A 21,785-nucleotide genomic window follows, 5' to 3' on the forward strand; every position below is an offset into this window, starting at 1 on the left:
TGCGGTTCATGGTCAGTGTCCCATAATAGTCTAGTGTGTGACATTTAGGAGGATCTTTTGGCAGAAATGGAATATAATACTCACAGGTATATTTTCATTAGTGTAAAATCACCTGAATATAAGAATTGTTCTGTTGTTATCTTAAAATGACTTCTTTTTATCTGCCTTCCATGGATTCCCCCATGCTGAACCACCATGTTTCTATAATAGCTCAGAACAGACAAACCAAAAACTGTCTCTAGAAAGATGTGTTGTGAAGGGGAGGGTGAAACAAGTTGACAGCTGAAACTACACCACTAGATGCCACTAAATCCTACACACTGGTCCTTTAAAGGGGAGCTCCACTAATTTTCACATGAAAGTTTTTTTTTACAAGTGCTGGTGAGTACTAATACATATGTGAAAGATGTTGTATATAGTCTTTTTGTGTCTCCATAGGGAGCAGCACAAGTCTGATAAACTGCCTCAAGTGATGTCACTTGAGTCCGCATTGGTTGGGTCTAACGATGAAAGAAATCTGGTGGTGTGAAGTCAGAAAGAAATGGGTTTAGCAGACCTCTGTAGCCTGTTCCTCATCTCTGCTTGAATCTACATTGCTGTGCATTGTGGGTAATGAGGCTCCACAGTTTGACAAGGAAGATGCATGGAATTTAAAAAATGATACATCTGGTTCTGCTGCATTGATTTTGATTTGAACTCTCCATTGTGTGTCTTACAATGTCATAGGAGAGCAATGCCAAAATAAGTACTATTTTATGGGTCCAAGAGGATGTTTCCTTCTTGTGCCTTTATGGTATTTTGTATAGCAGCACCATCCTATAAAAATCATCCCTTGACCAACACTTGACCGACTATTGGAAGAATTTGAACAGAACTTGATGCTGAAATTCATGACTCCTAAAGAATGATTCCTACTGTTTCTGGTGACTCCCCTGATCTTTCCTTAAATACCATCGCCCATAATTTCCATTTATAGGCAAGAAATGTCAAAATCTATTGGGCATGTTACTATAAAATTTGTTGTGGTTGTCTTTTGTGCCATTCAAAAGCCAAAATGTTAACTGCATGCAAGATATCTCATAATCTATCAAGAATATGTCCATGAAACTTACTGAGCACATTAATATTGGCGACAGAATAAACCTGTTTTTTGAATGACCCTAAGGCCTTTTCTCTAGTACTGACATTTTAAAAAGTTCAGAAGAACAGCTATTACTTGGCACAACCCACTGTTTTTCTCCTTCCTGCCAATCTGCCATTAGGAAATACTGAAAATTAAAGACACAAATCACTTACTCATCTGAGTCCTTTTTGCTCTCCTCAATGTAGGCGATGGATTCTGAACGAAGTCGGTTGGTGACCTCATAGGTGCGCAGGGTGACACCAAAGATGTCCTCATGGTAGCGGTTCTCATCCTGAATACGTTGGGATAGTGAAAATAGAGGCAGAATGGGAGGAAAATGTGAGATGGATGTTGTTTTGGATATTGTGACAGTGAATGACAGGTTGGATTTCAAAGAAATAGAGAAATAAGCAGAATATATTGATTCTCAGTTTGTAAGTTATTTCAGACTATTTCTTCACAGCAGAGGTACTAAACTATATAACTTACTTAAAGACTTTACTGTCTTTGGAGCTTCCCTTTTTAAGCACATTCTCACATCAGGAAAATGCATTTTTGAGTTCAAAGGTGAATATACTTTACATAATTATGTGTAAGTAATACACATAGTATATGTATATAGTATTTCTATTTCTTTATCATCAGTACAACATTGTAGTTTGAAACATAGCTGCCATATTTGACAAGTTGGGCTGAATGGTGACACTTTGTATTATGATTTGAAATAAAACATTTATAGATGGATAAAGGTATTCTGACTGTTTAGACGCCTGCAGTCATTGTATGTTACAGAATCACTGAACACAGCAAGTGAAAAACGGGCTTAGGCTTTGTGACATGTGTCATTATTCTTTTTTAGCCCTTTTACCCTTGAGTTCACAAATTAAAGTTTAAGTTTTTTAACCTTTACTTTCAAGAAATACTGACTCAACATGCCTTCGGTTTTTCAGCAGCTCCACGCTAAACACACAAGTTACATATTTTCATATAAAGAAGCTGTACTGTGGAACCTCGCCTGTTCAGCTGGGGGATGACTGCATTACTCAAGGGTACCTCTGCAATAGTGAAGAGCACTTCACACTACCATCACTCCATGGTGACGATGTTGCACAAAGAACTGAACTGTTTCTCTCAGTCTTACGCGAAGCTTGCTGATGAAGAAGCCAGCGTCCTCCAGGGTCATGTTGCCCTGTTGCTTGATGATTTGCTGGACAGTCTTGAGAACATCCCCAGCCATTGTAACATCCCCACACACATAGATGTGTCCTCCCTCCTCCCGCAGGCACTGGTACACCGTCTCTGACAGCTGCTCGCGCAGTGCATCCTGGACATATTTCTGACAGAGAGGCAGAGAAGGAATTATGAGTGTACACAGAGAAGTCAAGTTTGTAGGTAAGTAAGTAAGTAAGTAGGAAAGGAAACAATGTGAAAAACAGAGTCGGGAGACTGACAGATGTAAATAAAATAGAATGAAGTAGAATTTGCAAACTTTCTTTTATTAATTTGATTTCGATTTTTACATACTCTGTATTCTGTGCATTTTGTTCTTTTAAAACTCAGTTAATGAATATCTATGCTAAAAGGAACAGAACAGTACACAAAATAAGAGTAATTAACAGCAAAGAAAGCATAGACATAAAGACTTAAAGAAGAGCAAAAAAATCAAATGATTGAAATTTTACCTTAAGAACTGTAGAAAAATCTAATGGAAATGTTTGATGTCATTTGTGAGTGTACTGCAGTGGTTTTTATTCAGCCCTTTCTCTACTCTGTGATTTTATTTCAAACCCACACAGCAGTCCAAAGAGAGCTGTGACAAGCTGACTCATTTACAGTTTAGCACTTGTACCTTTGGTTTGCCAGGTTCTCTGGAATAGGCCGTGTAGAGCTCCTTGAACACTTGTTTGTTCTTGGCCTGGATGGTCTCCTCCTTGTAGATGTGGTCCATCTCTGACTGCCGACACCCAAACACCAGGATCATGGGGCACGACTCAATTCCTAAAGGCGACAGGCAGAGTTGCTTCGTTGCTCCGACTAATGTTATATATGTGAGATATATGTGAGGGTCAGCTGTTATGTGTATTATCGAAATCCCTCACAGGGATTTGCTCGGAATTCCATTATTACTCAGAGACAGCATTTTAACTGGAAGAATACATTTGTCAGCTTGTCCAGGATATTCTTATAATCAGCCATCAAATTGAAGATTCTGTCTGCAGTTTCATGTGCAGCTGTGAAAATGCACTGCAAAGTCTCTCTATTAGGCAGTAATAAATACATCAGAATGAGAAAAAAACCAACCTTTGTGTTCAAGGTCATATAGTCTCTGTTGCCAGAAGCTTCTGAAAGGGGCGATACCTGTTCCTGGACCTACCAGGATACAAGGTGCTTGGTTGTCTTTGGGAAGTTGGAATGATGGTGCACTAAAACAACAGAATAGACAACAATAAATTAACTCAAAATATTCTAAAAGTGACAAGAATGTTTGTGAAATTCACTTAGAGGAATAGCTTGACATTTTAGAAAAAGGCGTTAATTTGCTTTCTTTCTAAGAGTTCAATGAGAAGATTAATACCAGTCATGGCTGTCTGCTTAATACTGTATGAAGCTGACTTAGTTGGCTACCTTAGGGAGGTTATGTGCTAGGCTTTTTCTTAGTTGGCAACCAGCAGAGACTCCAGGAAGTAACTGGTTGTGACCAAGAAACAGTCTGGCACATGGTGAAATGGCAATTTGTCAATTTAATGAGACAATCCAGATACAACATCTTAATTAGCCAAGTAAGTCTCTGTGGCAGGTTCACAGCAATACATGAGACACCCCCCGAAACGGTCACAGTTAGGTTTAGGTTCCAAAACTACTTGGTTAGGTTTTGATGCAAAAACTTCATGGTTTGGGTTTTTTTTTTTTTTTTTTAAAGTGCGTTAATCTAGGAAGTTATCTGAGTGGGTGTGTCATGCAGTCTGCAAGTCTCTTTTGCTTGAGCTAAGAGTTGCTAGGTGGAGCCCAACTAGCTGTTTCCCCATCTCCAGTCTTTGTGCTAAGCTAAGTTATCCAGCTGCTGGTGGTAGTTTCATATTTTGCATACAGACATGAGTCTTCTCATCTAATTGTCTGGCAAAAAAGGGAATCAACTTATTTATTTATAACAATCTTTCCTTTAACATGCCACAGTACTGACTTATCCGTCATTCTACAACATTTATTGTGATATTTACCCTCGGACAAAACATGGCACCATCTCCCCCTTCTCTATCCTGTTGAGCCACGATGAACACACTCCGTGGTGGATAGGTCCCTCTCCATCTGAAAGGGATTATTATCAAGTAAGCACTTTACCTGTTTCCCTCCCCTTCGCCTCCCACTCTCTTTAAGTGCACAAACTAACAGGAAAATAGTGGCCCTAACCCGTTTTCCAAGGCTGTATGGCTCTCTGAAAGGGAAATTACAGTAATTCAAGCACTGCTTATACAATCATAGTAACATGTTTACACAAGTGCACATTACACATATGAATGGAAATAGTAGGGAAATCATCTGGTAATGTTTGCTGACTACTTGACAGACTGAGGGGTACAAATGCTAATTGCAAAGGGGGGCTGGGGGTATAAAATCCGTGTGATTCAGTATGCACAAAAAGTAATGCTAAAACAGAAGACTGAATTTTATATACTGTCAGACAAACTGCAAAATTTGCTCTCATTTGTGTTTGTATCCATATCTTTAAATATGATCTGTTCATAGATAGAAGATCTTCCTGAGGTGTTTCTAAATCTACGTTACTTGTAATTACAGTTGTGGTCTGGCTGCCCTATAAAGCAGACTGGCTTTCCAAGGTAACTTGCAATCAATTTTCTTTGAGCCATCAGAGGGTTTTTAGAGAGGGTGAGTCATTTGACTTTTCAAGTCTTTGCAGCAACCTTGAGAGAGCCTTTTATCCATGACATAAACTGAACTGCAGCAAAATATATATACAGGCTATATACTTTTTCAAGCAATAACTTACTGGTAAATACAGTTTACTAGAAACCACAAGGCATGATTGAGTATATTTCACATTTAAAAGCCTAATGGGGGCATTAGGGTTCACCTTCCCTGTCAGCAGAAAATACCTATATCACCTACAGCTAGCTAATGCTCAGCTTGGTTAGAGGAGCTGAAAAAGAAAAAGAGCCCCAAATGAGTAGTAGGTCCATACTTCTGGCACGGTAAGAGACCACAGCGACGGTGAGGTGAATCTCTCCTGGGTGCAGGTCTGGAGAGGAGCTGATAGAGTAGTAGCGAGGCTGCAGCAGGGGCAGCTGGGTGAGCAGCAGAGTAGAGGGCATCTGAATGGAAGGGAACTCCTCCAGCATCTCCACCAGTGTCGGATTGTTGTACCACTTCCACTCCTCATACTCCTGCAAACCCTGGGATGTCAAGGAGAAAGACATGGTTGGATAGAAGTACAGATGGTTTAATTTCTATCTTGGTAAGTTGTTGAATTGTCATCCTAATTAAAGTGCCAGAGTAACAGAAAAAAATGGAGGGTGGTTTCGTCTTTTAGATCTTTAAATATATCTGACTTGAGAGCAAGAGGCAGCCACAAACAGAGCCATTCAGCATTCACTGCCCAACTGTTTTTGTGTGTCATCGCTGACATTTGGATGTGATGAATTTAGAGCATTGCTACCAGGCTAAAAACACTTTGATATGTTCCCATCTATTGCTTTGTTCTTAAGCTGCTAATGAGCGACACAGTGCCCATGAAGAAGCCTGGTGTGGTCTTAGTTCTGAGCCTCAAGCACTGTTTGAAGCACCGTATGTACAATTATCAAAAGTTCAATAGCAAAAGTACATTTAGGCCTGGGTTTTTCAACCTTGAAACACAGATGGGGACTTAGTTAATTAGAGATATTATTAATACATCTGTAATATCAGTTTTGTTGAATTAATTCATTCTTTCATGCTTTTGACAAAACAGAACACAATAACAAAACAAGCTCGACTGTTCTTTAATTCTTTTTGTTAAAATCTTCGGGCATAAAAAGGAGAATTAGAAAAGTCTGAGAAACACTGCTTTATTCCTGAAATGAGCTTGCCATTTAGCACATACAAAAATAAAAATGATCTGCAGTGCTGATTGTACTGTACTGTTTCTTTATCCGAATTCAGAATCCTTCCATCTCTTCCTCTTGCTTTGGTGACAATGATTCGATGTATGAGCATATGAGTCACTGCTTGGCCTCAGCCAGCCTTTTCCACACATTGACAAAAATGGAGAGTGAATTGTGGGAGGCACTGCAAGGGGGAATGGCTCTGGGTTAGAACGATCAACGGCTTTAATTTGGCGCCAGCTCACTCATACTGTACATATTTCCATCAGTGCAAAGTGCATCAAATCAGCTTTCAGATACAGAAACTTATCTCCTATATTTTGATGGCAAACACGATGAATGTGTTGGTTATTATTGTGCCTTAAACACATGGTGACTTCTTATAGAACTGTGCTTTCAAAAGTGGTCTAATAAAAAGTGAAAAAATGTCTGCATACATTTGGCTCTAAAATGGAAAAAACAGCATATTTTTGGATATAGCCTACGCACATCGAGTACATTGCAAATCCCTCATGTGTCTGGTCACGAACCAAGCTAAGCACTCGGTGCAGCAGCAGCTCAATAATTCTAAAGGTCAGTGTTAATGGTAACGCCGAAGACTAAGTGAATTTACCTTACTGAGGATCTCTAGTTTCTTTTTCTGTTTGTCATTGGTTGCCAGAGCAGCAAACTGCTGCAGCAGCACAGGACTCGGTGGAGTGGTGATGTCCAGGAAGTACTGGAAGGCCTGGTAGATGGTGCAGGGAGGGATACGAGTCTCGTTTGTCCAGTTACTGATTACACCTGCAGAAAATAAGCAAACGTTAAAGCTGCAATAACATGTGTTTTTATTTTAACAGTAGATCAAATGACTATATGTAACATGAAAGGGAATGCTTGTGGTTATAAACCCACATATAATAATCACCATAACTTTGCAGTTACTACTCTCTAGTGTGTTTTATCTTCTTTTTGCACTTTGTTTTGTTTTTTTCCAGTCTGCACTACAACTCCTGCCCAGTGCCAAACAGCCGACAGATGAATGACTCTTTAGGATTTACTGTTTAAAAAATAGATATTGTTAGCTAAAAGGAGACAATGTATCATACTTGTCAGGTGGCCAGAAAAACACGTCTATATATGAAAACTAATGTTGTCTCTTTTATTTAAGCTTTATTTAACCAGGAGATATGTTAAGTTACTTATTGAATAGTTTAAATGACCTTGTATGACAGGAGAAAGCGTTTTACAGTGGGAGAAAGGAAGTTTAATAAGCCATTGCCAGGAATGGTTTTAAGTCAAGGTCAAGGTGGAATTTGATTAAGTATACACACTGTGGTTAAGAAACACCTTGCTTTAAAGTCACAGTGAAAATCACACTTAAGTCACTCAGAGTCACCACAACTGTTTGCCAATATGCAGCTTGACTGAAAAATATATGGGCATAGATACCTTACATAGATAAGTGTGACTTCATGTTGTCTTTTGAGGCAAGAGACATGTTTTGATTTTGACATCCTGCCCACATCTCAAACCACAACCCTTCTCATTGCACGCCTACTGCATTCGTAAAGTAGTGTGATGTTGCTAATAGCATCACCCACCCAGGGCAGTGTTCCTCTCCTCCAGGAACTCCACCTTGACAATTTGATTGACAGGTGGAGCATCCTCCAGTTTATCTATGAGAGCCGTCACCAAGTCCTCGTGGTTGCCAGGGAAGATGCCCAGATGGTCGCCGGGCTGGTAGCTCAGTCTGTCGTGGTTGTTTGTGTGGAGCCGCACAAATATGGTGGAGCGACTGCAAAAGAGACAAGAGATTTAGGGGACAATGCTGCACCATTTTTAGTCTGTTCCCTTTAGTTAACACACAAGTTTACCAAAAACCGTAAAATATATGTGCCCAATTTTTATTTTCTTGTGTCAGTAAATACTTACTTGGATTTGGAAGTTTGTAAGTTTTCAGATTCTAGCATCTTTGCTCCATAAACCCTCTTCTTGTGAACGCTGTACAATGCTGTTGGCAGACAGAAACAAAACTACATCACATACATGACATTTACTTTATTTAGAGACTGGTCTAAAGGATTATGTTTGTCTAAAGACCATATCTGCTTTAATTAAGGTTCAACCTTTTCGGAAATACGCTTATTTGATTTCTTAGAGGTGTCTCTATTACTTTGTCCACCAATGTACATCAGTGAGGGTATAGGCTAAATAATAGAAACAGCTCTCTGTATGATTCAGTACATTTCAACAGTACCACAAACTACATCCTCCAAAATCATCATAAAGTTGAATCTACACCTCTCTAAAATATATAACCTACATAAAGGTTGGATTTATTACAGGACTGTTGTTTATTAGTGTAAGATATAGTAGGTGCACCTAATAAACTGTAATTCATTTTCAATATTTGTAGTAAATGTAATGTTACGACATTCAGGACGTCTAGGGTAAAAAATGTCTTGAAATCCCATTATATTGTCATTTTTCACTCCACAACAGAGACACAAATCTCATCTCCAGGATGACTCACTGGTCTTAAACAATAACATTACCATCCCTCCTCAGGTATATTTTGTGCAGGAGTGCTTATTAGTACTTATTGCGCCTTTAATATCAAGACACCATTAACAGCTCATCACTTAGTTCTCACAGGATTATTATTTACCTTCTGTGAGGGCCGGAGCCTCGGCTGTGTACGTCAGGCGGAACTTGCTCTTCTTCCAGCTACGGTCGTTGCTGATCAAGGAGTCGTTGGCCTTCTCAATGTTCACATCGTCTCCAACACAGAACACGTCACAGGCAGCCTTGACATGTAACAACACAATCACAGGAGAGAATGCGGTCATTATTCAGAACACCCCTTCACACCTACACAGGAATAACAAAGGATTTGGGAAATGATCTCTTGCACTCTAAGTAGGACTGCCTCCACCAGCTCAAGGTTACCTGTGGCTAAACACCTTCAAAATGATACCTTGACAGGTGGGGTTGTTTTGGAGTATGAGGTACTTTCCTGTTGTGGTTGTACAGAAAACGGGATCATATTCATATCAAACCAATCCTTGACAAGTAAGCAACATGCCAATTCTGAACTAAAGGCAAAAACAATGTTCACGGTGTGCCTATTCCAAGCAAACTCCAAACCATCGACAACTGATGGACAAAACTGAACTAAACCGAGATCAAAGCGTCTCTGCCCATGACACCGACCTTAAAAACCTTCTTGGCCCAGGTTCTGAATGACTCCTCCTGGCCACACAGCTCATCTCCTTCTCCCATGCGTAGGATGCGCTCCCCCCCCAGCTCTTCAAACAGCGTGTCCACAGCGTGGGCAAAGGCGCAGAAGTGTGGGTAGGCCCTGGAGCCAAGGCCAAACACTGAGAACCTAAACAGAGAAAACAGGCAGGTAGCGTTAAAAAAGCAAAAGACAAATGTAGACACCACAGCCACGGAGCCCAGATTAGAGACTTAGAGATTCGAAACACCGAAAACACCCAAGCACCAAAACAGCTGACGTATTGATAAATACGTGTCCCGTCCGGTTTTAGATAGATGTAAACATGAAATAGATCACTAGTACATCTTGTACTTGTTATAATCAGTGATGAAAACTCTTGTTGGCAAATATACTTTTAAAATTGTTACTTAACTTCATTATGTTTCTTTTTACACTAGTTACAAACCTTGAGAAATGTACAAAAATGTTGAAAAATGTGCTGCCAAGTGCTTTGTCAAAAACAGTTTCCAAATTGACAGCGAGGCTCATATATTATATTATGGAGAAAATATGTTCTTTTTTTTTCTTCTAATTGACTGCCACTAAAGGTTATGCTATTAACTAGTTTGCTTGTATAGTTCATGTTAGCTAAATAAGCCAGGGTGCCAAGAACCAAACCTGGGGGAAAAAACACCTTAGTACTCTATTCCTTCTCAGTGTGGGAATGCTGTTCACTGGGAGCCATCAGCTGCTTGGTGGAGGGACATAACACACATTCAGCACTATTGCCATTCCCTAGCTGCCTGTTTTTACAGGAAACACAGAAGCTAATACGGATGCAAATAGCACACTGATTTGCGTTTCATGTTATCTTTAAAACTGGGCTTAATTAAAAAGTTATCTGCAGCATTTCAAAGATTATAGTGAATATCATTTTATTATGACAATGGTTTACCTTGATGACAAGACATCTTTTAACCTGCAAATCTTCTCATCATTGCTTACTGGATAGGAAAGCATTCTTTAGATACGTTTTGTTTTACGACCTGCTCTGGTTTGATTTTGTTTACCTGACGTTGGCGAGAGGTCCAGTGCTCTCAAAGTTAATCCTGGCTTCTGGCTCGTCACTGGAGGACTTGCGAGTGTCAGAGTAGGAGGACACACTGTTGAAGCGGACCTTGTAGCTCCTGGACAGGAGGTGAAAGCAGAGGATGTATAACTCAAGGGAAGAAATAGATGGAATCTGACATGCACGAATGCAAACACAGGCAGGCTGAGGGACTAAACTCACTTTCTATCTTCTGTGTTGGATGTTGGGTGGCGCATCTCCATTAAGGCAGCTCCAAATTTCTACAGTAACCAAAGAAGGGCTGTTAGTAATATGTGCATCTTTGTTTGCTTAATATACTGGAGCTGTTGATACATAACATACATACCTCTCCATTCTCAGGTGGATCACCATTTCCGAATGTGCTGGTCACCACTAACACCAGCGTCTCGTGCTCCAGGTCCACCACATCATATTCATCCATTGACGTGACCTGCAGATGTCACAAAAAAAAGAGCATCATGCCGAGGGAATCTTCGCCTCCACACACATGGTGTAGCCTTTGTTTCGCTCTCATCTCCAAGACACACACTCCACATGACAGATGACTTGAGCGTGTAAATTAAGGCTGAACACACAGCCGTTGGCAGAGGAGGAGGTTGTAATGACCACTCTGTCCTCGCCTCTAACGAGATGATAATATGCTGCTGCCACACAACGAGCATCCACGATGCACACCACTCAACGTGATGGTGTTTGTCTGCCACAGAACGCACTTGCATTTCACATACACATACACCCACATATAAGGGCACACAACCAAAGGCGTGAAGAGAAAACAGGCTTTAGCCCCACAACAGTGAAGATTTGCCCCGGGCGTTCACATCTGCCCTGCGATCCATCTACAGACACCCACTCTCAGTGACACACACATCCACACACTTGCATGCACAAATCTCTTCTTGTATGATTGATCACATTGGGAAAACAGGAAGGAAAAATAAGATATGACCTGGAGGAAAAGCACACAGTGTATGATTGAGAGCAGCATGTTTAGCATTTTTTTTTCTCTCTCTCTCTCTTTTCTAAACAGATATGCACAGCCAGGGGTGCTTCAGGATCCTGTGTTAAACTACTGAACTGCACAACGCTTCGGTGGTTAAATCTTGCCTCCAACCCGCGGCACATTACTGCATGAGAGAAAAAGAAAATGTGACAAAAGGCACACTGTCTTTTTCAACCCTCTCGTTGTCTGTACTCAGCTGGCATCTGCTTGGCTTCGTCAGCTGGGGGGAGGGGGGGTGGGAGTATAGGAATGATTTCTTTGAATTGCTCCTTTTTCAATTAGTACAATTACACGTAAGCTGATGTTCAACTTTTGGATACGATGATGCAAGGTAGGAGCAAGTGTACCTTTGCGTCAAAAGCGTGCTTGAAGATTTCACAGAGAGTTTTGGCATAATCTTGCGATTTGCCCGTCTCTGTGGCAAACAGTATAGTGGCTTTCACCCTCTTGGCCATGGCCTGGCCCATGAGCTTGGCCGAAAACTTCACAGCCCTGCAGAGGCAAAGGGAGAGACAGTGAGAATGAAATCCACAGAAAACACAGAACAAGGAATCAAATTATCCAAGGACCACAGTTTGCAACATTTTATCCTCTGCCGATATGTTGATACGTCTGATAAAACAATTGTTATAGAGGGTAGTGGGGTTCACCTCAGCAGGCAGCAGACATTATGCCGAGGTAGCGGATGGATGACAGTTGTGATTACCTAGCTAGTCATATCCTCGAGGCAATTATATTAATAGCATACGCGCACACGAGTGCATGCATAAACAAACAAAACACTGACAAAGCTTTGATTACTCCCTGAGGGGTTGATTGGATGAATTTCACTGCTGAGTACACCAGCAGTCTTCCCGTGTGTCTAACTTTTCAGGAAAGTGATTACTTGTTTGGTTTTAGATTATCATACACATACACATGTCCTACAGTATATTATCTTTGACATCTAAGGTTGCAATATAACCATGCGAGTATAAATGCAGGTAGAACTGATAGAAAACCAATTACTTAATTAATCACTAATTTAACCAAACCACACAGGGTTTTCTTCAAATATTTCTCTGTGACTGCACACTCACTTGGCAAGCTTCTTGAATCCGATGGCTCTTTTCTTTGTGGGCGTCCCATTGACTCCTTTCCACACATGGGTATTCCAGGGATCAGGCTTTTGCATATGGGAAAAAAAAATTAGTTCAGAGGTTGTCTTTGTTTAAGGTGCCAAGATGCTGAGATATTGTCCGTGAAATTTGGTTATAGCTTATTATAGCTCAACTAGTTTATAAAAATGAGTGCCTGTCTTTGATTGTGGTGGTACCCTCTGCTAAAAACATCAACATCCCATGAATTATGTTTTCACCTGGTACTCAAAGGATGGGGTGAGGCGGTAGTTGAGCATTTCTTGGTGGAAAACCGGTGTGATACTTCCTGACATGGGAGGCACAATCCACACCCAGTCTCCAGGACAGCCACCTCGCACCCGGTACTCATTCTCCATATGCTTCATGAAGGACTCTGTGGCTGAGTGATGGTCTACTATGGTAACTTTGCATGACTAAAATTAGGGGACACAAAGAATGAACTCATTTATGCATTTTCTCTGATGCTGCAGTGAATACAATGGTACAATTAAGTTTCATTGATGAAAGCTGGGGTCATTTCACAAACAAATTATCACATTTTCAATTACATTTAAAGTGATACTCCATTGGAAATATTTTTACTACTGCTTAAATTGGTTGTGCGCAAACTGCACAAGAGAGAAACATAATTTACCCATATTTTGGTAGGAATGTGAGTGTTGGAACATACTGATTATACAAATACTAGATGGACAGAGGAGTAATATATTACGCTGCAGAAGTGAACGGGAAGAGGGTGAAACATATAAAGCTGTACCTACCTGGAAGCTGTAGAGAACAGCAATGTTAATCTCCACCAGTGCCTGGTCTTTCCAAAGGGAGGAAGTCTTCCTGGTGTCTAAGGCCATCTTGTTAGCAACCTCCTACATAATAAGACAATTTAAAAAAAAAGATGATGTACCACATGTAAAACAACTAAATTACACTCGAGGAAAGTAATGGCACAATTCATCTCATGTCCTTTTGTTATGTAACACATAAAAACTAAAATCACAGTAGTAACTCTAGTCACTAGTTGTATGCGTCAGTGGCTAAACTTCAGTTCAACTGGTTGTCTTCTTATTCACCAAATAATTCATGCAAAACAAATCATTGCACAAGCAAATACCTCTCCTTATCAGCAACGACAAGCACAATGTCTGTACTTTACTTAAAGTAAAACTTAAAGGCAAATCCACCAAAGCTGACACCCATGGACCATGAAGTGCTCTTCTTCACAATTGGACCACTCAGGTTTTAACTGAGATTTTAGGATGGGAAACCCTTACTTTTATTTGCCTGAAGATATATTCAAAGATAGTAGAGAGTCTGATTTCCCTCATTATATGTCACGATTCCATTTGCCTCAAATACAAATGACATGGTATATGATTGCACGAATAAAATAAGATATATAGATTATATAGAATATATAATATATATGAGCAGCTTCTAATATATATATTAGAATTTTCTTTGGCCTAATATTAAAATGAACACTATAATTTATGTTAAGATAGTTTGTGACAGAGCACAAGGAGGCTTTATTTCTTGTCAGCTTTCGCCTAAGTGTACACAATTAGAAGAAGAATGGCATTCTGATCGGGTCATTTGGTGACACAACACATGCTCCTCTCTGCACAAGGCTTCAGTCAATCTGTGCCTCTAATTTTTTCCTGTGGAGCATGACTGTGTATTTTGGCACAACGCACTACCTCCAGAATGTTGTAGCGTGAGGTGTCACAGAAGTCCCTCACGCCAATCTCGGTGCCCATGTACCAGCCACTGAAGGGGCAACCAGTGAACTCCAGGCCACCGATCTCCAGCAGCATGTTGGAGACTGCCGGGAGGCCGTACCACTTCAGGTCCAGTTCCTTGAACCACTCGTACCTGGGCAGAGCAAAAAGGGGAATGACTGGTGGGAAGTGCAGTTGTTTGGCTAACTGAATTCACTATGATCCCTTCAGGTAAACATCCAACATTTGCAATAGGCACACATTATTATAATAATTTGTGGCTGTCTTTTTCGCCACAGATATTAATCCCTGAGACACATATAATTAAAAAGGAGTGCAGCCAAAATCAACATTAACACAAAGAAACCACTTATGACAGATTTTCAGTGCTGGACAGAGCAGGCAGGACCTCAAATTACCTCCCACTACTCACTCCTTGCACCCTCTAGGGGGACTGATAACATCACTTTCAGTGTATTATTTGCAGAGCTGGGTCTAATCTTGTGTAATGATGAGACTCTGTTGGTGGTCGCAGGCCTGTGCCAAGCTGCTGCCAAAGCTGAGGGCCAGTTGATGCAGGGTATGGAGCAAGAGATGCCAATTTTGGGGGGAGTCTGGCAGGGAGACCAGTGTGTCAAGGGATTCTGAAATGCTCTCTGTGGTGTGAAGTGATGTAGCAATAGCTCTGTCTGCATCTGTGCCTGTATATGTGAAAACTAGTGTAGTGGTAATACCCAATTCTTAACTGTGATTATGGGTTTTAGATACAGCCAATTCATGCTTAACATCTCAAGGGCATTATGGCTTTTGTACAGTAGCTAGCCATGTAAATAAAAAGTTTTCTTGAAAGTAAAGTAAACAAATCAGAATAAAAAACAGGAGAAGCTTGAAATCGCACTAACAAGCCCCATGGTTACCACAAAAGCAGGCATAGCAACAGATAAAGTATGGCTAGCTGTGCTTTCTGGGAATATTCAGCACAGTTGGAATGTGACGATAACCAAATCAGATTTCTTGGCATGAAAGTGCCTCATTGTTTAAGAAGTGTTGTTAAGAAATGTGTGAGTGGGTGGATGTCTTTTTGTGCAGCCTCCACCAGTTCTTGTTTTGTTAGATTCTTTCTCTATGTATGCATGCTCAAGAGGGAAGGCGTAACTCACTTTGGGTGTGTGATCGGCACCTCCAGGATGAGGTCTTCAGGTATTTCAAACAGCTCAGGGTCATTTCCGTTGGCTTGCAGCAGGAGGGGCAGGACATCAAAACGGCCCTTCGGAGCTTTCCATCCAAGCTGCATGCAGATCTAGAGACCAAACGCAACAAGTGCAAAACGGGCATTTCTTACAGTGAACGTTTGCAAGTTTGCTTCATTGACTTAAAAATACATTTCCTCTTGTTTACCTCAGTAAATTCAACATTAGCAGGGTCTCCCATGATCTGTCCATCAGGCTGTTTGTAGCCTGCATAACGAATCAGCTGACTGTTCCACACTCGAAAGTCATGTTTGCCATCAGTCCTCTGGGGAAATATGGTGATGGCCGATCTGAAACAAACAAACAGAAAAAGATCATTTAAAAAAAGTATGTCAATAATGTGTATAGATATTCGCAGCATTTGCATATGTGAAGTTGTTACTAGCTCTAATAATAATAATATCATATCTAAAAAACAAACAAACAATATATTCCGATTCTGAGCTGTGCCACAGCAATATCTTCAGTGGCATGTTGATCTCTGCACATACTGTTTACGAAATAAGAGGCTGTGCGACAAAGCATTAATAATAAATTGTTAATATGAATATTTAAATAAATGAATTGACAAGATTGTAAACATATGGTTGGTATTGTGCGTGTAATCTGTGTCCAAAGGCATTTTTAATCATGTTATGTCAAAGGACTCATAGCAGGGTCAAAGCTTAGCTACTTTTGGTCTGTTCTACATCCCAGTGGTGTTTTAATGCCATGACCGGGTAAAAGTGTTAATACTGCTAAGCTGGTTCTAAGTCGCTGAGGAGGGAGAGCAGCTGGTATAAATCTGGGCCAGTTGTGCTAGCAGTCTACATCTGCAGGAAACAGTTTCTCAGCTTGGCTTCGGAAACTGGTGTAAATCGTGAAACCAATAGCCTGTACGATCACACTTCATTTTCATTTGTCATCTTGTGGGAAACATATAATGTGCAACAGAGCAAAACAATTATGTTATTAGGCTACTGAACAATATTATCATTATAACTAAATCATGAGTTCTAAATTGGCCACATGCTTTAAAAAGTAACAGTCACATTCCTCTGCAGCTATAGTTTGATTTTGATACCACTTTTTAATATAGTACACTTTACAAAGAAGTTATTAGTTGTAACTAATAGCTTTATTAATTGTTATTAAATCATTTAATAATGCTTTATTGATCAGTTATAAGCCACTATAAGTCTGGTTTTCCAGGTTGTGAAAACTCCCTCTGACCTTTGATTGACCATATATTTTAGTCAATCGAGATCAAAATCTATTTATGACTTATTAACATTTATTACTGAGGCTTAATGGCTTGTTTAAAAATGAGAACCCCATATGAACTTATTAATTAATCCAAACCATTCATAACAGCATTTTTACTAAATAGAAAGAATATACACCAGCCAATGGGATTTATCACAACCTGGAAACCCAGCAATTATTTTTAATCACTGTTGACTTATTATCACTATATAACTTTAAAGGATTAGCAAATGATTGATGAGCCATTAGTTGCAACTTTCAAACCCATAATAAAAGATGGTAGTGTGATATTATATTATTACATAGCCTCATTTTCTTTTAGTTCATTTGCAACCAATTTAAAAGGGAAATCTAATAACATTTTCACCATTTTTTTACATAATCATCTTTCAGTTGAAACAATTTCTTTCCTGCACTGTAGGCATAATGTTTTCCATGAAATCTACCACTTTTACAGTCTTTTGTTTTGCATCATTTTAGGACCATCTCTTAGAATATGTTTTTGTAATGTTGACAGGTGACTTGAATAAGCAAAATAATTCCAAAACTATTGCAACATGTTGCAATAGCACTATATGTTTGTGTGTGTGTCTGTGTTTATTCATGTTAAAGTGAGCCAGGCTGAGAGAGGCGCAGCCAGGATGTTGTGCTGGCTCTCATCAACATGTGTATCCGAGCTGTCCTTCCGAAGGCCAGGCTAAGCGTAGTAATGAGTCAGAAGCTATCCATCATCCAAGAAGTAAATATGAGGTGTCACATGTGATTAGGACTTGGCAGAAAGTGAGCAAGTGCTGTGCAGGTCTGACAAGTGACTGCTTGTTAGCAAGGTCCACCGCTTCAGCGATGGGGCAATGATTGGTGCTGAGAAACTGACAGATAGACAGCAGATAGTGTCAGAGGCAGCGTTAAGAGACAGAGCACACACTGACAGATGGGAGGGTGGGTCAGGGATGGAGACTACATGTGCGATGAGATACATGAGTGCAGTTGGAGGAACTGAACAAAAGGAAACCAGACTTAGGTAAACAGTTGAGCATTGTGTGTGTGTGGGGTGTATGTGTTTTAGAAATTGTCCAAAAATGACGTTCCCTTATTCCTTTTAAAAACAACATAAACATGCTTTTTACATCTACATACCTACACATTACAAAATAAACAGTTAAGTTACAGTAGAAAGAAAACATTCAATGGTCCTGTGAACTCACCACCACGTGGGTGTTTTTGTTGAATTATTCGCTCGCTTCAGCTTGACCGATATTTCATTTTCAGTCAGTAAAAGGGACAATGTGTGACACCTATCCGTCAAGCAGTGCATTCAGTGCAGCAGCCCAGGCCCACGCAAGAACCCACGAGGCGGCAATCTGTGGTGGTGCTGATCTTTTTTTTTCCCCAATCAATATTAATTATTATATACTTATATAATCAAATTTAGAATATTCGTTGACATCCCCATTGTGCATATGAATCTTTACCTCAGGTTGCCTTTGTTGGTGGCGTACTTGATGTGGTTACAGATGTAGTTGTACATTCCATGAGCTGTTGTGCAGTCTCTAGCATCAAAAACCTGATAAGCAAATGTGAAAATGAAAACCCAGAAGCAGGTTTTTGCATAATGAAGTATTTTTAAAACAAGTAACTGAACCAAATGTGCTTTACGTCTCTGAGTATGTTGGATATTATACAAAACTGCAAATGTAATATAGAATCTCTTTTGAAAACATTTACACATTCCACATGCTATGGGGGATTTTAGTTTAGATACTGTACATTACCTGTAGTTTGGACCACTGGATCCTCCCTACACACCGGGCAGCATTCCTCCAGGCGTGCTTGGCACCATAAATCAATTCAGTGTCTTTCAGCTGGTAAGATCCTGAAGCTTCAATCTCCTTGGTCACCTCCTCCAGTCTGTCCACATGGGCCTTAGAGCCATACCTAGGCAGGACAGGTCCACAGGCACAACAGAATAAGAGAACACGTACACACAGTATAGCACAACATAAGAGGTACTGGTTGTAAAATTGTGCCATTTTGTAAGGATCTCTGTAATTCCATAAACAAATGTGGGTCTGTCACATTCATATCATCTTCAAAATATCTAACACATTAAGGGAAGCTGCCATCCTTGACAAGTGAAAGTAATTATTTTATTTATTAAGGACTTTTTTTTTTACTTATTAGTTTTTTTTTAATTATTTTAAACCACAGCATTTTTACTTATACTCAATTACTTTTAGTATTATAGTTCGCTACATTAAAGTCACATGAAAAAGTCATGATAAACTGTGAGATTGGAGAAAAAGAAAGGAGCCACAGGCATGTGTCCAGAGTGGTGACACCCAGTCTAAACTGGGACTCAAAAAAAGGTTGCATCTACCTTATTTAATCACTAGTCTTTTGGCAGTTGTTGACAATCTCTGTCACAATCTCTTTGAATTTGAGGAGCACAGCGGGACAGAGAGGCTGAGTGGACTGGGTATATTACGCTTTGAGAATTAATGAGCACAGACGTTGAACCTAGAGCAGATAGGCGGACTTTGGAGGTGCATAACGCTCACTAAATGCTATTCTACATTACGCACCCTACATATGTAGCTAAATAAGAACTGCATAGCCATTAATATACCAACGATATTACTTCTGCTACCTTTTAATGGAGGTGTAGTACTGGTCTATGAAGTCAGTGGCCAGTGGAAGAAGCTCCTCTTTGCCTCTGACCTCGTCTGGTTTGCGGACGTGCTGGTTGGGCATCACCACAGAGCCGATGCACACATTTTCGCTGCAGATTGGCATCTGAAAAGACAATTACATGACAGATGAGGGAGGCTTTATAGGGATGAATTTTGCTTGTTGTTTTTTCTTTAGTGCCAAAATGCCGAGGATCCAGGTGATCATATGGTATAATTCTCTGGTAATGTCTCTGTAAATATCCACAAAAATGTACTTTGAAGCAAAGAATAACAGTAACAATACCATGTTGGCTCCTCGGCACACAAAATACAGGTGTTAATTAATTTTATTGGACAAAGAATTCTTCAAAAGAAGTGGCCTTCAGGATTCCTGTTCACTGTTCAATGCTTTTTGCATCAATCTCATGTTGTGACTGAATGCAAAATGAGAGAAGCATGGCATCCACTTAATTTACAAAAGGCAGGGCTATCACAGGACCTTCTTTCACTATTCATTTAGATTAACTAGTTAAGTCTAGGTTCTGCTTGATTTGAAACGGACATAGGAAATGCTTAAATCATACTTATTGAAATGGAATAATTAAAACACAAAGACAACCGTTCCAATTGAATTTTCCTACATTTTCTTGTTCCTATTTTAACTTCAACTGTTGAACCATAATAAGAGTGACTTTTTTGCCCTTTGGAAGAAGAAGCTCAGGGAGCCAACCCTGTGTAGAAATATATATTTACCTTATACTTTCTTACAAAATAACCATATTAAACATCAAATCAAGGGCTGCTAATAATTACTTTGATTTCACGGCCTTTCCTAGGATAAAAGACAGAAAGGTGTCAATATGAATAAAAGAATAAAAGAGGAGAAACCTGTATTTCAGTATGTGAAAGGTTCCAATTATATCATAAGGTTTCACTTGGTTTGAATAAAAGGTAATTTTTTCTAACAAGTAAGGTTAATTTTCATTGTAAGTTCAAGACTTACAAGGGATCAAGTGTTTTACAGTTTTCATTATATCGCTCACACATGGCTGGCACGCATGTTAATGAATGAGTAAGTCCATGAGTCATGGATTGGTATCCTTCCATTAAGCAGAGACAGGAAGATAGAAAGAGCGAGGAGGAAACACAGAAAATAAGAAAACAGACAGATGCAGAGAGAAAAGTGCTCATAGCTGAGAGCAACCTTGTGTGGTCAGTTCAATGTGATTAGAGTTGAAGTCAGCTGTCACTTTGGTTTGCCTAAATGCCTTCACCAGCTTAGAGAGAGATTGACTGAGTGAGCAAGAGCGGATGACAGAAAAGGTAGCGCAGGCGTACATTTGAAGAGGAAATTTCACAATGACCCCAGCGCTGCTAAAATTGGCTTGTTACACCAAATGAACAACACACTTGCACTGTCCAAACACTGGACAGGCAGTCTGTCCAAAATAAACTTCCGCCCCATGTCCCTTCCAACAAGTCCAACCCTCACTCGACAGAAACAGAAAAAATCTGTTGAACAAGACAGCAAACACACCATCACGGCCAGTCAAAACAAAAGAAAATGGGAAAGGAAATTGAGTGAGAATCTAAGAAAGTGCAAACAAAGATAAAAATAAAGGGATAATTGCAAATAAAAAGCTAAGCTAAGAAAAGATAATTGAGAACAAGAGGGAACAACAAAGCTGAGGCCAAACAACATGAACAGTAAGAGGTGACAGAGTAAAAGGGGGAAATGGATGAGTAGAGCAGGGAGTGTTAAAAATAAAACAAAGGAATCACTTGTGCTCCAGCACGTCCGCTCATCATACCGCTCTGGGCATTCATGCCAGCCAGCTGTCCTTTTCGAAAAAGACGGATCATTCTCATATACAGCAGCGTCTGTGATATATAATAAATCTGAAGATGCTACTACAGGCCATTCATTGGGATGCACAGCCTGTCCGATAAGTCACCGAAGTAATTAGGCTGCTGTTTGCTGTTTACGAATGGCTGCAGTGTTTTGGAAGGGGGGGGGGGGGGTGAATGCTTAAACAGTGGGGTTCACCTTTGTGCGTGCTAGACTGGCTTACTAACTAGAGGAAGAAACTTTGGCTGCATGATAAAATGGAAGAAATGCGTGGACAGAGCAGTTGATAGATGAACGGGGAAGAGAAATCAATTTTCTTACCAAAGTATTTGCATGTAGCTGATGCTTTCTGGTGTTCTACCTTCACACAAAGTTTTGGAAAT

The 21,785-nt window shown here is 40.0% G+C and overlaps 1 protein-coding gene across 1 annotated transcript in view; it reads right to left on the reverse strand.

The window, feature by feature from the left end:
• Positions 1 to 1,292: 1,292 nt before the first annotated feature.
• The window catches only part of nos1 (nitric oxide synthase 1 (neuronal)), a 34,862-nt gene continuing 14,369 nt past the window's right edge, over positions 1,293 to 21,785 (reverse strand). Inside the window, exons 5-28 of the mRNA XM_035657637.1 lie at positions 19,532 to 19,677; positions 18,657 to 18,819; positions 18,357 to 18,448; positions 15,788 to 15,929; positions 15,550 to 15,689; positions 14,369 to 14,543; positions 13,436 to 13,537; positions 12,893 to 13,087; positions 12,615 to 12,700; positions 11,883 to 12,027; positions 10,858 to 10,962; positions 10,713 to 10,771; positions 10,492 to 10,608; positions 9,415 to 9,589; positions 8,870 to 9,008; positions 8,134 to 8,212; positions 7,803 to 7,996; positions 6,833 to 7,002; positions 5,322 to 5,532; positions 4,342 to 4,429; positions 3,425 to 3,546; positions 2,973 to 3,121; positions 2,265 to 2,459; positions 1,293 to 1,415 (exon numbers count right to left, since the gene is read on the reverse strand). Coding sequence (XP_035513530.1) covers positions 1,293 to 1,415; positions 2,265 to 2,459; positions 2,973 to 3,121; positions 3,425 to 3,546; positions 4,342 to 4,429; positions 5,322 to 5,532; positions 6,833 to 7,002; positions 7,803 to 7,996; positions 8,134 to 8,212; positions 8,870 to 9,008; positions 9,415 to 9,589; positions 10,492 to 10,608; positions 10,713 to 10,771; positions 10,858 to 10,962; positions 11,883 to 12,027; positions 12,615 to 12,700; positions 12,893 to 13,087; positions 13,436 to 13,537; positions 14,369 to 14,543; positions 15,550 to 15,689; positions 15,788 to 15,929; positions 18,357 to 18,448; positions 18,657 to 18,819; positions 19,532 to 19,677 — 3,312 coding nt within the window. The remainder of the gene's footprint in view (positions 1,416 to 2,264; positions 2,460 to 2,972; positions 3,122 to 3,424; positions 3,547 to 4,341; positions 4,430 to 5,321; positions 5,533 to 6,832; positions 7,003 to 7,802; positions 7,997 to 8,133; positions 8,213 to 8,869; positions 9,009 to 9,414; positions 9,590 to 10,491; positions 10,609 to 10,712; positions 10,772 to 10,857; positions 10,963 to 11,882; positions 12,028 to 12,614; positions 12,701 to 12,892; positions 13,088 to 13,435; positions 13,538 to 14,368; positions 14,544 to 15,549; positions 15,690 to 15,787; positions 15,930 to 18,356; positions 18,449 to 18,656; positions 18,820 to 19,531; positions 19,678 to 21,785) is intronic.

The sequence above is a fragment of the Morone saxatilis genome, unplaced genomic scaffold, assembly GCF_004916995.1.
Source record: "Morone saxatilis isolate NCDOM2014 unplaced genomic scaffold, NCSU_SB_2.0 Contig16, whole genome shotgun sequence".
Classification (NCBI taxonomy): Eukaryota; Metazoa; Chordata; class Actinopteri; family Moronidae; genus Morone; species Morone saxatilis.